This window comes from Schistocerca americana, chromosome 2, assembly GCF_021461395.2.
Source record: "Schistocerca americana isolate TAMUIC-IGC-003095 chromosome 2, iqSchAmer2.1, whole genome shotgun sequence".
Classification (NCBI taxonomy): Eukaryota; Metazoa; Arthropoda; class Insecta; order Orthoptera; family Acrididae; genus Schistocerca; species Schistocerca americana.
Window position 1 is genome coordinate 462279229 of NC_060120.1, and position 17892 is coordinate 462297120.

Sequence of the window (17892 nt, forward strand, 5' to 3'; positions counted from 1 at the left end):
GACAAAACTCTATTTAGAAATGTTAGAATTCATTCTCACAAGACAAGTAAGGACCTCCAGAGAGATTTATTGGCTACTGGAGTTGAAATTGGCTCTTCAACGGTATGACATAGTCTTCTTGATTGTGAGCGGAAGATTTGAAAACCAATAAAGAAGCAGTTGTTAACAGCTGCCATGAAGAAAAAACGGTTGGCATGAGCCAAAATATCTAAATATTGGACATCCAATGACTGGAAACGTGCAATTTTGTTGTTCAAGGATGCAGAGCAAAAGTTGTCAAGCAAAGCAGCTGTGAGACAGTAACAGCTGAGCACCTTGAACAGGGTGTAAAACACCCTCCCAAAAAATATATTGGGATTTCTTGATGGCAAGTGGCCCTGGGGCACTAGTTTCAGTTGATGGCATGATGAATTTAGTCAGTTACATAGAAATCCTTATGAACAGGATTGTGCCATTGCTACAGGCCTTTGCAGATGGTGGGGAAACATTTCACCATGATCTGGCCTCATGCCACACTTATAAAGCAGTCAAGCCTTTCGTGGAAGAAAATGACATTAGCTTACTTGAGTGTCCTGGCTATTAACCAGACTTAAATCCCATTGAGAATTTGTGGGATATTGTGAAAAGGTGCTTTAATAAAGTGGTCTGATCAACAAAAGAATGCATATTAGTAAATCTGGTAAAAGCGTGGTTTCATGATGGTGAACTACAAAACATTTGCTCTAATCTGCCACAATGCACTCAGAAGCTCTTTAAAGTAAAAGGAGGGCACATTAGTTATTAATATTCATTAAGCAACTAACTATATTATACAAATATAGTAATAAAGGTGCACCGTTGAAGTTTAATCGTCTTTTTCCAATTAATTTGCACACTGCTATACATTGTAGAGATAGAACAGGAGTAAACCACAATCAGACCATCCTAATGTAGGTTTCCATTAATTACTCCAGGGGACTGCTTGGCTGGTTTCTTTAATGTGATGCCAGTGGTTTCTTTCCACCATCATTGTCCAACTGAGCTGTGATCTATCTTCAATGATGTAGATATTGGTGTTACATTAAATTCAAGTCTTCCTTTGTTTTTATTACTTAATGCTTAGGCTGTTATTACATTACCATATTTCTTTGACAAAGGAATATAATCAAATATTCACAAAATTTCTTTGACAAACATCTTTGACATGGGGCTAAAAAGTGGTATTACACTGCCGTCAGACACTGATCAGCCAGAACATTATGACCCTCGACCTGCTGTTGATATAAACCCATCCAGGTGATAGCAGCGTCACCTGGTGAGGAATGACTGTTAGTCAGACACATGCGCAGTGCATGTAGTATCAGTGAGCCTGCTGTCCATGTGTAGAGGCACACGATGTAAGTACAAAGTGTGGCTGAAAACAAAGTGCACTGAACACTCCTAACAGCCGACAATGCAAGCTTGTGCCAATGTTAAGAGCATGACATTGGCAACTACGACTGAAATGGGCACATTGTAATCTTACCCTCCCACACATCACTATTAAAATTCTCTGTCTTTGCACAAATTTTGATAGCTTCAAGAGGCGTAAGATATACAAAAGAAAACCTTTTTACTTATCTTCATTATCTTGTTGTTGTTGACTCCAAGTCTTGTTGTGTCTAGGGTACATTCTTGAGGCTGTAATTATGATTTAACGGGTTCCTGAAGATGAAATAACTGATGAAGACTTGCCTGTTGCTGTGAATATCTTTTTATTTTATCCCATTCTTCTGTACCCCAATGACTTCACGATCTCCATTTTTACCACACCACAAATTACATTATTAGGGACACAATCAAAAACACATCTGATTCCATCTGAGGCATGCCCACCACTCCTAACTTTCTGCGGTACTAACAATACTCCAAAGAGTTTACAAACTTTCTTGGCACAAAAAGAATCTTTACTAATTTATATAATTATTTTATAAATGAGTCCAGAATTAAATTTAATATGAATTTTAAGTATACCAGAAATTTCTTAATTACAATATTTTTAAAAGAAGAGTAATTTTAACTGCATGTACAGAGTACTAACAAACTGATTTCTTTTTACTTATTGTAGCCTGAAACATGACACATTGTGTACAAAATCATATGAAGTTCATTCAGATAAACAGCCAATAAAGTTCATCTATATAAGAATCGATAGTATACATGGTATCATTATTTGTGTGTGTGTGTGTGTGTGTGTGTGTGTGTGTGTGTGTGTGTTTACATAAAGGTATTGTTAGAGGAGGATGACCCATTAGAACATGACCATTGGCACTGGACATTGGCAAAGTGTTGTGTATTCTGATGAAGCCCGATACCTTCTTCGTCGTGCAAGTAGCTCCATTATGCTCTGGGGAACATTCATGTGGGCATCCATGGGTCCAGTGGAGCTCATGCAAGGCACCAGGACAATCAAGGAGTATCTTACACCAGTTGTAGATCTTGTAAACCCCTTCACGACGATCATGTTTCGCGATGACAATGGTATTTTTCAGCAAGATAATGCATTATGTCACAAGGCCAGGAGTGTGATGGAGTGGTTCGAGGAACACAGTGGTGAGTTCCAACTGATGTGCTGGCCCCCCAAGTTGCCAGATCTGAACCAAATCGAACACATCTGGGATGAATTAGGTAACTCGTGTGTATGGATGTGGTGCCGGCTCCCTCCAGCGACCTACCAAGGCATCATTGCTTCCATGCCACAACACATTGTCGCTGTTATCCATGCCATAGGTAGGCATACCGGCTATTAAGTAAGTGATCATAATGTTCTGACTGATCATTGTATGTTTCGTCGAAGATCAAGATGGCAGATTACAACAACTTGTTATTATGTGCTGTAGTTGCTTGTACCACAATGACACTGTGTGTGCATTTGGTAGAGAAGCAACAGAAGAAAAGGAAACATACTTAGATGGAGCTGTAGGTGTTACATTGAGATGATAAAAGCGTTCAGAAAACTTTGCTATGGGAGCTGCAAGTGGAGGATGTCAAGTTTTATATAAATGGCTTGCAAATGGATGCGAATACAGTATTTGCTCAGTGAAGTGGTTCATCATATTACAAAGCAGAATACTCTCTTGAGAAGTGCTGTATCTGTAGAAGGCAGGCTACCGTAACACTGATTTCATGCCACAGGAGAGAGCTACTCCAGCTTACAATACAACACTCGAATACCACAGTGCATATCAACCAAAATAGTTCCAGAAACATGTGAAGCAATTTATGAAGAACTGATGGAGGAATACCTGGAGGTAGATAAAGGTTTAGTAAACTTTATGGGCTTTAAGAACTATGCTTATTTTTGAACAATGTAAATAATACAATTAGTGTTCCAGCAACTACAAAATTAATGGAAATGTATGAAACAGATGACACACTTTTTAGCTTGAAGCATCTGAAACTCAAAAATAGACAACGTATGAAGAGCTAAGAAGAAAATCATTTATATTACAGTGTGTCTTCCTCCTCTATTCTGGCTAGTGGAAAAGCTGCCTGGATGTATCCAGATTTAGAGATAGAAGTGGAAGGCTCTGCCTATGATGGTCGGTTTGAAGTCACCTGCAGCATATCACACCTGCCCTCCAACACCTGATTGGTGGCATACATAGTGGTCGTCGTGGAAACCTCATCGCCCACATTATCCATGTCCCACACCTTAGCCCCAACGTTGGGGGCAAAGGCACTGTATCTGTCTTCTCAGGCAGGCTGGGACAGGTTCTTTCTCATATCAGCCACTGCCTGCAACATTCTGTTGACCTCTAGAAGAACATTTGTTGATACTTTTCTTTTCTTTCTGGGTGGCTGCTCATGTTTCTGGGGCTGTGGCTCATTGTAAGCAACTTCAGTCTCATTTTGGGAAGCATATTGAGCCTCTGTTTCATGCCAAATTAAAACCATTAATTACATACTGTTTTAGACATACATTAATTTTATTTACAGGTACCCACAAGCAGAGAAGAGTGGGAACAAATTGCAAATGATTTTGAGGAAAATGTGGAACTATTATAATGATACAGGGCAAGGGATGAAAAACATATTCAAATCAAATGTCCACAAGCTAGTGACTGTCTCATTTTCAATGTTTTAACACCATAATTTTATTTGCCAAGGTAGATGCTACCTACAAATTCTTGTATGTTGGTGTAGGAACTAATGAGCACGTTGGTGATGCTGGAGTGTTTTCAAAAAGCAATCTATGGTAGTGTCTTATGGACCAATCTACTCTGAACATCTCTAAATGCAGAAAGCTAGGGAACACAAACATTACAACTGCAATGGTTGTGCTGGCAGATGAATCTTTCCCTTTGAGTTACATTATGAACCTGTATTCCTTGAAGGGAACAACTAAGGAAGAAAAGTTTTTAAATTATAGGTTGTTATGAGGACGAAGACTAGTGGAAAGCACCTTCGGCATTCTTTCCCGTCACTTAAGGATTTTTCTTACCACCATTAATCTACACCCAGAAAAAGTTATTGTAATAACACTTGCTGTTTGTACACTGCATAACTTGTTAACCGAGAGAAGAAAGCACATGTACACTTGGCAAGAAACAGTGTCTACAATAGTAGGAAACTGCACTTATCTTGGGTCACAAACCGTCGAGAACCTACAGCAAATGGAACCTATAGTTTGCCAAGCTGTCTCTGGATGTCCAGTACATGGGAGAGGGGTTAGAGAAGAGTTTAAAACACTTGTGGTGCTGGGAAAGTGCCTTGGCAAGATAATCACATTTCCTAAAACCAAATGTAAACAAATACACCTACCTCAAAATTTTTTTCGAAGGTGGGTGTTCCACATTCACTGCCTTGTTCGATATGCTCTCATCAGCCGCTGTTGCCTGGTCAAGAAACTTCAGTAGATGGAACCAGTGGAGCATAAACAGCCTGTGTACTGGATCCACTTTTGCTTTTAAGCATCTGCAATAAAATATGTAAAATACATGTATGTTATGTAAACATTGTTGTGTACTTCAAGGATCTGCAATGAACAAAACTATGTGTAGACTGAATGCAATGAATAAAAGTAAGTATAGACTGAAGTTTGTATACATAAAATCATATCTGAAATTGTGTTTTTTCATATGTATAAGTACCTGCACCTGGGTTCCAGGCTAGATGCCTCATGTACATTCAATGCTGAGGTGCTATTCCAGAATGTGGAGAACATCGACAATTCTGTTTGTGTGTAAGGGGGAATTTAAAGTAGACTGGGATGGCAATGAGAATTTGGATTGAGGAGGGAGGCTTGCCAGGGTAATCTGTGCAGTTGTGTGAACCGCTGTGCCAAGGTTGCTTTGTGGCTAACACACTTACCTAGTAAGGAGGAGACTTGGGTTTGTTTCCCGGCCTTCGTACAAATTTTCACTCGACACTTCAGTCTGTCTACATAAAATTCCTGAATTGTTTGTTGAGTTCAGGCAGATGTGTGCGGTCAAGCATGGTCATGAAGCACAATCAAATCCCCAGATTGGAAATGCGCAACTTTTGTAATGATATGCACACTGTGTTTGATCCAAAAGTTGGCAGCAGTATGCAGCATGTACAATATGGCATGCAGGGACAAAATCGATGAGAAGAACACCTTTAAAATAAAAAAGGACTGTTGTAAGAATCTTTCCTGTGGAGTGACAGTTTTTGGCTTTGATGGATGCAGATTCATTCTATTTGCACCACTCCATGCTGCTTTTCTTCGATTCCCTGCTGTAATGGTGCACCCGTGTTTCACTGCAGGTCACAATCTGGTGCAAAAGGTGTCCCATTCAGTTTGGTAGTGTTTCAGTCATTTGCACACATTGAGATGATGAAAGTTGTGCCCTGTGGTGAGAATACAAAGCACCCATCTTGCAGACGTTTCTGAAATCTAAGGATGGCAATAATGATCACGTGAGCACTGCTGTAGCTTAAGCCAACCTGAGTAGCTATTTCAGCAACTATTATTTGGTGGTCTTCTTCATTAAGTTGGCTGACAATTCAAATATTTTCCTCAGTCATACTGCAGGCTGGCAGTTCTTGTGGAAAGCCTGCAAAACCTGAAATTCTCAGGAAAAAACAGCGAAATCTCAGGAAATTTTTGGAATCCTGCATTTTTAACCTAGCACTGAAATTGAATTTCATTGATTTTTGTTGTTGTGGTCTTCAGTCCAGAGACTGGTTTGATGCAGCCCTCCATGCTGCTCTATCCTGCACAAGCTTCTTCATCACCAAGTAATTACTGCAACCTACATCCTACAATTCTGCTTAGTGTATTTATCTCTTGGTCACCCTCTATGATTTTTACCCTCCACACCGCCATCCAATACTAAATTGGTGATACCTTGATGCCTCAGAATATGTCCTACCAACCGATCCCTTCTTATAGTCAAGTTTATTGAAAATGTTAAGGCTTTTGTGGCCACTTGTTTGACAAAATGCCTATTGGCTTCTGTGTCGGGTTCTTCGGCTGACATTCATCTGATGATTTTACTGATGTTTTGCCAGCACGAGTGGCTGGCATTGTCAAAACTTCACCCTCCATTGCCGGTGGTGGAGGGTGAAGCTTTGACAATGCCAGCCACTCGTGCTGGCAAAACGTCAGTAAAATCATCAGATGAATGTCGGCCGAAGAACCCGAGACAGAAGCCAATAGGCAGTTTGTCAACTTTATTGAATTTTATAAGTCACAAATTGAGTTTTATAAATCACAGATTTTAATTTTTTTTCTTTTGTTATTAAGTATTTTAAAATTATTGAGTTTTATAAATCACAAATTTTAAAATACTTAACAACTGACAAAAAATCGCAGCAACAAGAGGGAGTTGTAAGACATAAATGAAAGCTGGTAGGTGTGTTTCTACATCTGAAAGATAATGTGTACTCAAATTTCGTGCTAGTCACATAAGAGCGGCGGTAGTTGCACCATTGCGAGAATGGAAGTCAGGTTTGCTTTGAGATTGAACATAGTGAGTTGATGCTAGTCATGAATGCCTTTAAGGCGTCATAGATGCCGTTATCAATACATCATTGAGTTTGAAAGAGGTCATGTAATAGGGCTATGAGAAGTTAGATGTTCCTTCTGCAATATTTCATAAATACTTGGCAGGAACATAGCCACTGTACATGATTGCTGTCAGTGGTGGCCACGAGAATGTACGGTCGCAAGAAGACTGGGCTTCAGAAGGCCACGTGGCACTACCGAGAAGGAAGACTATTGTGTTCAGAATACGGCTCTGCCACATCATACTGCATCTGCTGCAGCAATTTGAGCAGCATTTGGCACCACAGTGACACAACGAACTGTTACAGATTGGTTACTTCAAGGACAGCTCGAAACTTACGCCCAGTATCGTGCATTCCACTGACCCCAAACTATTGCTGTTTGTGACTCGAGTGGTGTTGTGTGAGAGCTCATTGGAAGGCAAGATGGAAGTCTGTTGTGTTGCCTGATGAAGTCTGGGTCTCTTTCGGTGTCAGTGATGGCCACATGTTGGATAGGAGGAGGCCAGTCGAGAGCCTGCAAACAACCCGTTTGCGTGCTGGACACATTGGACCTGCATCTGGGGTTAGGGTCTGGGGTGCAATTTTGTATGACAGTGAGCACTCCCGTGGCTATCCCAAGCAACCTGATTGCAAATTTGTACGTCCGTCTGGTGACTCGATCTGTTGTGCTTGCATTCATGAGCGGCATTTCAGGGGGGCATTTTCCAACTGGCTGACGCTTGCCCACATACTGCTGTTGTAATCCAACTTACTCAACAGTGTGTTGACATGTTTCTTTGGGCTGCTCGATCAGCAGATCTGTCTCCAGTCACGACAACTTCAGTGTCATCCACAAAGGCATTAACCATCCGTGTTCCCTGTATTCACAGACCACCTGCAACAGGCATGGAACTCCATTCCACAAACTGACATCTGGCATCTGTACAGCACAGTGTATGCATATTTGCATGCTTGTATTCAACATTCTGGTGGTTACACTGAATTTGACTTTTGCAACGGCTTATCTTGCGTTTACATTAACCTGTGATCATGCAGTGGTAATCCCTTAAATACGTTACCTAGACAAACGTATTCCCAAAATTTCATGACTATATTAATTTTCTGTTTGGGAATTTTTTTTTCCATCAGTGCATTTCAAAGTGTATCAAGGGGCTCCGGAACGCCCTATACTTGCAATGTTAAAATAACGCTTATAAATTACATCTTTCCTCACAAAGTATTTGAGGTAGGAAGTTGAACTTTTTACAGATTATTTATTGGAATATGGGCTACAACTTAACACAGGGATTTTACAAAATTTTAGTTCAGTTATTAAAGATGATTTTTTTTCAATTGTAATGAAAATTCACAACATTTTTTTGCAATTTTTTATTTATATATTCAAAAATATACAGTTTTTTGGAAAAAGGCTGTGTTAAATTATGCAGAAGGTACTGTGTAACATTTACTGAAAGATTGAAACAAATATGTTTGGTAGATCCTTAGGAAACATGTAATTAGTATGAGAAAATAAAAGTTTTGGGAATCGAGCGACAAAGATTGGATTAACTTTTTAGTGCATTCCAGGTCCATAGGATGGATTATCTTCATCCTCTGCAAACTCCTCCTCCAGCTTCCTCTTGTTCCTCCTCCTGTTTACTCTTGCTTGTATTTCTAGACTCTTTACAGCCCTGTCTGCAGCCCGAAGGCGTTCCTTGTCTAAAGCAAGCATCGCTCGTACCATGTTAGAACCTATCTTCATTCCCATATTTCTAAATACCTTGCACCTTACAATGTTGCCATCATTGAAAGTCGCAACAGCATCATACACACCAAAGTGAAGTGTTTCTATTCCAACAAATACAGTCTTGGGGATTCTCGACCATATAACACTATTTACACTTTCATTGGGGTTTTGAGTTTTTCCGTGAATACACTTTTTCAACAGTTCAGGTGCTGCTAAGTCTCTGAAAATAGGTTTTATCACCTCCATTATTGCATGAGGCAGACTGTGCTTATGAGTGTACACTTCACCAGTTAGCAATCCTTTGTTATATTTACACCAACTGTCTTCTTCTTTGGGACACAAGCTATGTTGGGGATTTTCATCGGTTGAAGAAGTATGAAAAAAAAGAGCCCAAACAGCCTTCTTCATTTCGTCGACACTTTGTGTATTTTGCCTAATAGCCATTCCATAATAGTTCTGTATTTTGTCAATTACACTGTCAGTTAACCTTCCCTTCCCATCCCATCCAACCCTTTACCATCACTGAGTTTTTGTTTTTTGTACGAAGCTTTCAGTCGCCGAAGTCTTGTTCCCATTCGCTTCTGTACGTGTCCAATACACTCAAATTTCTGCACTACAACATCATCACCATAGGGCTTCAGTCCTTGAACATGTTTGAAACTTTTAGAATCACCGTCACCAAGGTAATTAACATATCGCACTTTATCACACGCCTCAGAACGCTGGAATATACTGGCAACACCAGCCACTTCCATTCCTCCACTACTGCCACTATAGTTGGCTTTGCAATTATTTTCATGTGTACCTTTATATTTTTGTGGACATCTACAATACTTTGATATTACTGCTACATCTAAAACTTTCCCTGTATACATACTGGTGGCAGATACTACACCATGAAGAGATGTGTGTCCCCGTTTATGCCAGGTACCATCGAACGCTGCAGTCAAATCTCTGTTACCATTATTTTCCAATACTGCCTCTTCCACAGCGTTCTTCATAGATTCTATACATACATCTTCTACTTTAGACCCTATTAATTTATTATAGGTCGTAAACTTGGTTGGGGGATTTGGAAGATTCATGATGCCACAGAAAATTGCACCTGCAGTAGCACCCTTACCAACTGAACGCAAGGAATAAACAAATCTAATGTTGTGTTCGTAGATTTTGCTACCATTTTCTTCAGTTGCAGTTACTGCAACACTGTTCCAAAAGGTGGTCATGTATGAACACTTATCACATTTCAGTTGTATTTCACTAGCAAGTCCTACGTGCTTTATTATGGAGAGTTCCAGACCAGCTTCACTGCAATGAATACATCTTACACAGTTTGAAAAAATTTCTTTGAGAACCGACATATCAAATATTTCATTCACATCCGATTCGCCCATAAAACATTCATAGTTTTCACTCATTGAACCAAGCTTCTTCTGTGAAGTATTTTCTTTCCCACTTTGACTGCTATGGGCAGGTGTACTTGAGAGGTTAGGTTCACTCACTTGGTTATCATCATTATTGTTTACAGTAATAACACATACCTTTGGCTTTCCAACATTTCTCCTTTTCTTAAAAGCCTTCAGAGGATTTCTAATAACTTTACTTTTACTCATTATTATACTTCAACAAAACAGAGACTCAAGAAACAGAATTAATTACAAATATTTTCGAGATAACGACAGAGTAAATAAACATGAAACAATCGACAATCACACCAGCGATATATATTGAACCATCACAGGTTAGCCACAACACATACTTTATCTCACATCACTAAAATGTACCTGATGAACACGGACGTTAATAATAACACCATTTGACAGCAGTTTAACAGCGCCACAGTGGGTCACGCCCATGTAGAACACATTTCAAAAAAAATTTAAAAATAGTTGTAGTCTTCGGAATTGAATAAATTATATATCTATTAAAAGGTAATAGTCTGCAGATTCAGAAAACGCAAAAAAGTAAAAATTGAACTTTTCATGATTTTGAGCCTTTCCGGAGCCCCTTAATTATATGAATTTTAGCCCGTATAAATTATCGATGTGTGATAACTGTGGTTAAGCTACTGCTTATGGCTGGTGTATAGTTCAGCCAAGAGGAAAGAAAAGAAAGAAAAGGAAAGAAAAGTCATTACTATGGTATGCTGCCCTACTCACCCCCCCACCCCACCCTCCCTCCCCACTCACTAATAATTTTTCAGGAGCTTCTTGACACCTCTTCCACCTCACATCTGGAATTCCCAGGGAACTTTTTCCAAGTTTGAGTAGCCACCCTGTGCTGGTCCTCAGACAACGTTGGTCAGCTGCATTTTCAACTGTTTCTCATCCTCATAAAAACTGTTTGTGCCATGGATATACTTGAGTCTTTCTGAAGATTTTGTCTCCAAACTGTCTTTTCAAAATTTCGAATGGTTGTGCATTGTCTGTTGTGAGAAACTTGATTATATGCATTGTGCAACAGATGACAATATCCCTTGCTCTGAAGATTCTGCTCTTGATCCTGTCTAAATAAGTGGTACAACAACATTCTAGGTGTGAAGAACAATCACTTGGAATGAAAGCAACAATGAACAGAAATTGCACCTCACTCTGTTTACAGAAAGACACATAGAACAAAAATTCACTTTTATAAGTATTTCACCCTCATGTATATGAGGCCAGTATCATGTTGCCTTTGAATTCTGACCGCCATATTGGATGTGTATAATCATAAGGTAAAATACATTGCTTCTAGACATGTGCTTTTTTATCTATTCCATCATACGTAAAATTTTTTTTTCTTTGACAAAATAATGTGGTACACTACGTGTAACAAAAGTTTTCATTGTGTTCTCTTCAATGTTCACATTGCTTTAATGCCTCTGACGGCAGTGTATACAGTATACTTTTCTCATCCAAATTTTAACCCATATGGCTAGGCATTGTTGTAGTAATATTACAAGAATATGTTTTTCAGGAATTAATGTCAAGACTGGTGAATTGTTTCCTGCTGTGTACAAAGACAGAGGACCAGATGAAGGTCTACGGCATGCACGACAGCTGTGTAGTAAACTAAGAGTGAGTAAAATGTAGTCACTAATACTTGAGTTATTCCCTGTATTCTTTTACTAGCAGGAAAGCCTCCAACAAACTCTTAGCTCTACTTGTTATTCATAATGATATAAAATGCTGATAAAATGCACATATTTTCTTTATTTTTTACAGTAATTTATGAGTATAAACAATGTGGGTGTGTGCAACTTTTGGTTGGCAGATGAGGTAGATGAACTGGATGGAATTAAAATCCACTTGCTCCACGGTAACAAGTGGTCTACAATACCAGTCTATCTGGGTTCTTATTTTAGGAATTTTCCAATTAGATTTAGATTAATTGTCCATTCACAGATCAAATTCATGATATATAAATATTTTGACATCACAACTTGTACTTGGGGGCAGGTGGCAGACAGAACTTTCTTTCAGTGTGGATAATTCTGACTATGGAAAGACATCTGGTTGTGGGTAAAGATGTGCATAATAAAGTATTTATTAAGTTAGAGAGTAGTCCTATTTCAAGGATTTAGTGACCTTGTCTGTGCGATCTCTTGGTTTGTCCTAGCTCCTTATCCACGATAACTACTTCTGCTTGGTCCTGTATATTTTCTTTTATATTTCCAACAGACAGAGGAAGGCAATGGGAAACCAACCCATTGTTTTGTTCACAAGAAAACCCATCATGGATTTGCCTGCTATTAGGCAGTCTGGAGATATAAATAGTCCCCCAGTCAGATTTCCAGGACTGGGGAAGATTTCCGTGACCGGGGAAGGAGGGGCAGCCACAAGCAAAACTATGAACATCCAAATGAATATACACAAGATTGCGACATAGAATGTTCAAGAATTATGTCAGACTGGAAAAATACAGATTGTGTGAAGGGAACACCATCGAACTAAAATGGGGGTATTAGGATTAGCAGAGATTCACTAGAAAGGCACTGGGCACTTCAAAACATTTAATGATAATGCAGCGTATTTTTCTGGTAGGTCAGATAACTCCATCAATGGTGTTGCTTGTTAGTACAGAAGGGATGTAATGGTGCAGTGATTGAGTACAAGCCTGTCAGTAACCAAATAATACTAGAGAAATTCAACACTAGACCTTGCAAGCTAAATGTAATTTGGGCATATGCACCAACTTCGTTGTTGATGTGGAAGAGTTCGAAGAATTTGATGAGTCGCTTTCCATCTGTCTAGAGTCAATACCCAAGAAGGGAGTTACCATATGGAAGAATATTTTTAATACTAACGTAGAGAAATGGTATTCGTCAAATGAAGTACTTGGCTGTCATGATTTAGGCAAAAGAAATGACTGTGGAGATCAACTGATTCAGTTCTATCAGGAAAATAAGTTTGTTACACTCAACATCTGCTTCCAGCACTATCCATGAAGACTTTACACCTGGACTTCACCAGGTGGAACATGCTGTAATCAGATAGACTATTCTTTGATTGACTTAAGATGGAGATCATCAGTTAAAAACATTAAGACTCTTCCTGGTGGTGACTGTGGTCCTTGCCATCTGCTTCTATGTCGTGAACTGAGAATGGAAGTGTTGAATTGTAAAGGGATGCCTCCGAAAGCAAAAAGTCTTGAGCAAACCACTGAAATTGAAATTTTTAGGAATCGAGTCTAAGAAACATGTTTGACCAGTCAGTCAAGTAATATGAGATCTGCAGAGAAACGGAAATTGTTAAAGGAGACATTAATTAAAACAGCTGAGGAAGTAGTCAAGGATAGCAAAAAGATGAAGAATAAAAATAACTGGCTTACAAGTGGAACCATAAAGATCATTGAGCACAGAAAAGTACTGAAGATGAGAGGATTACAGGGAACTCAGCAGTACCAGAAGTTATTGGCATTAATACAGAGAAGCTGCTAGAGATACAAAAATAATTACATCAGCGAAACATGAGAGAATTGAGAAACACTGGGATTGAAATGAGACCAGGTGTGTGTTCAATGAAATAAAGAAACTAATGAGATTCTTCAAACCAAGAACATGGGTTATAGAAGATGAAGATGGCAGAACTATAACCAACATTGAACTAGCTGCTGGTTGGTGGAGAACATACTGCAACAAGTTGTGCATGGATAAAAATGGAAAACTTGGTCTCCAGCAGAGAAGGAACGCAATATCTTAAAAATAAGAAGTCCAAAAAAAGCTATAGATAAATTGAAAAATAATAAAGTACCTGGACCTTGCCTCATTGCTGCTAAAATGATCAAAGCCTGTGAAGATTTTGGTTTGAAAATCATGCATGAAATATGCAACAGCACATGGAATAATGGAACATGAAACAGTTTGGTTTCCAGAAGGGTTTTTCAACGGAAAATGCTATATATACTTTCACTAATGATATATTAAATGCTCTGAGTAACCGGAAGTCACCTGTTGGGATTTATTGTGATCTATCAAAGGCTTTTGATTGTGTAAATCATGGAATACTTCTAGATAAGCTCAAGTACTGCAGTATGAATGGGACAGTACTCAAATGGTTTAAATCATACCTAACTGGAAGAGTGCAGAAAGTTGAAATAAGCAGTTCACATAATATGCTAAAAACTGGCGATTTCTCAAACTGGGGAACAATCAAGAATGGGGTGCCACAAGGTTCGGTCTTGGGTCCTCTGCTGTTCTCAATATATATTAATGAATTGCCATATATATATATATATATATATATATATATATATATATATATATATATATCTAAAAAGAAAGATGATGAAACTTTTTAGATATATTTTTCCCACGTGGAATGTTTCCCTCTATTAATATATATATATATATATATATATATATATATATATATATATATATAGAGGGAAACATTCCACGCCACTGACGAGGCAACAGTTTGTTGCGAAAGCCTGAATTTTGTGTGTATTTATGTGTCTGTCTGTGTTTCTATCGACCTGCCAGCACTTTTGTATGGTAAGTCACATCATCTTTGTATATATATATATATATATATATATAATACAGGGAAACATTCCACGTAGGAAAAATATATCTAAAACAAAGATGATGTGACTTACCAAATGAAAGTGCTGGCAGGTCGACAGACACACAAACAAACACAAACATACACACAAAATTCAAGCTTTCGCAACAAACTGTTGCCTCATCAGGAAAGAGGGAAGGAGACGGAAAGACGAAAGGATGTGGGTTTTAAGGGAGAGGGTAAGGAGTCATTCCAATCCCGGGAGCGGAAAGACTTACCTTAGGGGGAAAAAAGGACGGGTATACACTCGCACACACACACACATATCCATCCACACATATACAGACACAAGCAGACATATTTAAAGACAAAGAGTTTGGGCAGAGATGTCAGTCGAGGCAGAAGTGCAGAAGCAAAGATGTTGTTGTATGACAGGTGAGGTATGAGTGGCGGAAACTTGAAATTAGCGGAGATTGAGGCCTGGTGGATAACGGGAAGAGAGGATATATTGAAGAGCAAGTTCCCATCTCCGGAGTTCGGAAAGGTTGGTGTTCGTGGGAAGTATCCAGATAACCCGGACGGTGTAACACTGTGCCAAGATGTGCTGGCCGTGCACCAAGGCATGTTTAGCCACAGGGTGATCCTCATTACCAACAAACACTGTCTGCCTGTGTCCATTCATGCGAATGGACAGTTTGTTGCTGGTCATTCCCACATAGAATGCGTCACAGTGTAGGCAGGTCAGTTGGTAGATCACGTGGGTGCTTTCACATGTGGCGCTGCCTTTGATCGTGTACACCTTCCGCGTTACAGGACTGGAGTAGGTGGTGGTGGGAGGGTGCATGGGACAGGTTTTACACCGGGGGCGGTTACAAGGGTAGGAGCCAGAGGGTAGGGAAGGTGGTTTGGGAATTTCATAGGGATGAACTAAGAGGTTACGAAGGTTAGGTGGACGGCGGAAAGACACTCTTGGTGGAGTGGGGAGGATTTCATGAAGGATGGATCTCATTTCAGGGCAGGATTTGAGGAAGTTGTATCCCTGCTGGAGAGCCACATTCAAAATCTGATCCAGTCCCGGAAAGTATCCTGTCACAAGTGGGGCACTTTCGTGGTTCTTCTGTGGGAGGTTCTGGGTTTGAGAGGATGAGGAAGTGGCTCTGGTTATTTGCTTCTGTACCAGGTCGGGAGGGTAGTTGCGGGATGCGAAAGCTGTTGTCAGGTTGTTGGTGTAATGCTTCAGGGACTCCGGACTGGAGCAGATTCGTTTGCCACGAAGACCTAGGCTGTAGGGAAGGGACCGTTTGATGTGGAATGGGTGGCAGCTGTCGTAATGGAGGTACTGTTGCTTGTTGGTGGGTTTGATGTGGACGGACGTGTGAAGCTGGCCATTGGACAGGTGGAGGTCAACATCAAGGAAAGTGGCATGGGATTTGGAGTAGGACCAGGTGAATCTGATGGAACCAAAGGAGTTGAGGTTGGAGAGGAAATTCTGGAGTTCTTCTTCACTGTGAGTCCAGATCATGAAGATGTCATCAATAAATCTGTACCAAACTTTGGGTTGGCAGGCCTGGGTAACCAAGAAGGCTTCCTCTAAGCGACCCATGAATAGGTTGGCGTACGAAGGGGCCATCCTGGTACCCATGGCTGTTCCCTTTAATTGTTGGTATGTCTGGCCTTCAAAAGTGAAGAAGTTGTGGGTCAGGATGAAGCTGGCTAAGGTAATGAGGAAAGAGGTTTTAGGTAGGGTGGCAGGTGACCGGCGTGAAAGGAAGTGCTCCATCGCAGCGAGGCCCTGGACGTGCGGGATATTTGTGTATAAGGAAGTGGCATCAATGGTTACAAGGATGGTTTCTGGGGGTAACGGATTGGGTAAGGATTCCAGGCGTTCAAGAAAGTGGTTGGTGTCTTTAATGAAGGATGGGAGACTGCACGTAATGGGTTGAAGGTGTTGATCTACGTAGGCAGAGATACGTTCTGTGGGGGCTTGGTAACCAGCTACAATGGGGCGGCCGGGATGATTGGGTTTGTGAATTTTAGGAAGAAGGTAGAAGGTAGGGGTGCGGGGTGTCGGTGGGGTCAGGAGGTTGATGGAGTCAGGTGAAAGGTTTTGTAGGGGGCCTAAGGTTCTGAGGATTCCTTGAAGCTCTGCCTGGACATCAGGAATGGGATTACCTTGGCAAACTTTGTATGTGGTGTTGTCTGAAAGCTGACGCAGTCCCTCAGCCACATACTCCCGACGATCAAGTACCACGGTCGTGGAACCCTTGTCCGCCGGAAGAATGACGATGGACCGGTCAGCCTTCAGATCACGGATAGCCTGGGCTTCAGCAGTGGTGATGTTGGGAGTAGGATTATGTGAACTGCTTATTTCAACTTTCTGCACTCTTCCACTGCTGAAGCCCAGGCTATCCGTGATCTGAAGGCTGACCGGTCCATCGTCATTCTTCCGGCGGACAAGGGTTCCACGACCGTGGTACTTGATCGTCGGGAGTATGTGGCTGAGGGACTGCGTCAGCTTTCAGACAACACCACATACAAAGTTTGCCAAGGTAATCCCATTCCTGATGTCCAGGCAGAGCTTCAAGGAATCCTCAGAACCTTAGGCCCCCTACAAAACCTTTCACCTGACTCCATCAACCTCCTGACCCCACCGACACCCCGCACCCCTACCTTCTACCTTCTTCCTAAAATTCACAAACCCAATCATCCCGGCCGCCCCATTGTAGCTGGTTACCAAGCCCCCACAGAACGTATCTCTGCCTACGTAGATCAACACCTTCAACCCATTACGTGCAGTCTCCCATCCTTCATTAAAGACACCAACCACTTTCTTGAACGCCTGGAATCCTTACCCAATCCGTTACCCCCAGAAACCATCCTTGTAACCATTGATGCCACTTCCTTATACACAAATATCCCGCACGTCCAGGGCCTCGCTGCGATGGAGCACTTCCTTTCACGCCGGTCACCTGCCACCCTACCTAAAACCTCTTTCCTCATTACCTTAGCCAGCTTCATCCTGACCCACAACTTCTTCACTTTTGAAGGCCAGACATACCAACAATTAAAGGGAACAGCCATGGGTACCAGGATGGCCCCTTCGTACGCCAACCTATTCATGGGTCGCTTAGAGGAAGCCTTCTTGGTTACCCAGGCCTGCCAACCCAAAGTTTGGTACAGATTTAT

General features: G+C 40.7%; 1 protein-coding gene across 5 annotated transcripts in view; it reads left to right on the forward strand.

Annotated features, from left to right (window-relative positions):
- LOC124596207 (protein N-terminal asparagine amidohydrolase-like) overlaps window positions 1–17892 on the forward strand; it is a 147525-nt gene that overhangs the window by 104776 nt on the left and 24857 nt on the right. For all 5 annotated transcript variants that reach the window (XM_047135258.1, XM_047135256.1, XM_047135257.1 and 2 more), the window contains exon 6: window positions 11678–11778. In XM_047135258.1, coding sequence (XP_046991214.1) covers window positions 11678–11778 — 101 coding nt within the window. The remainder of the gene's footprint in view (window positions 1–11677; window positions 11779–17892) is intronic.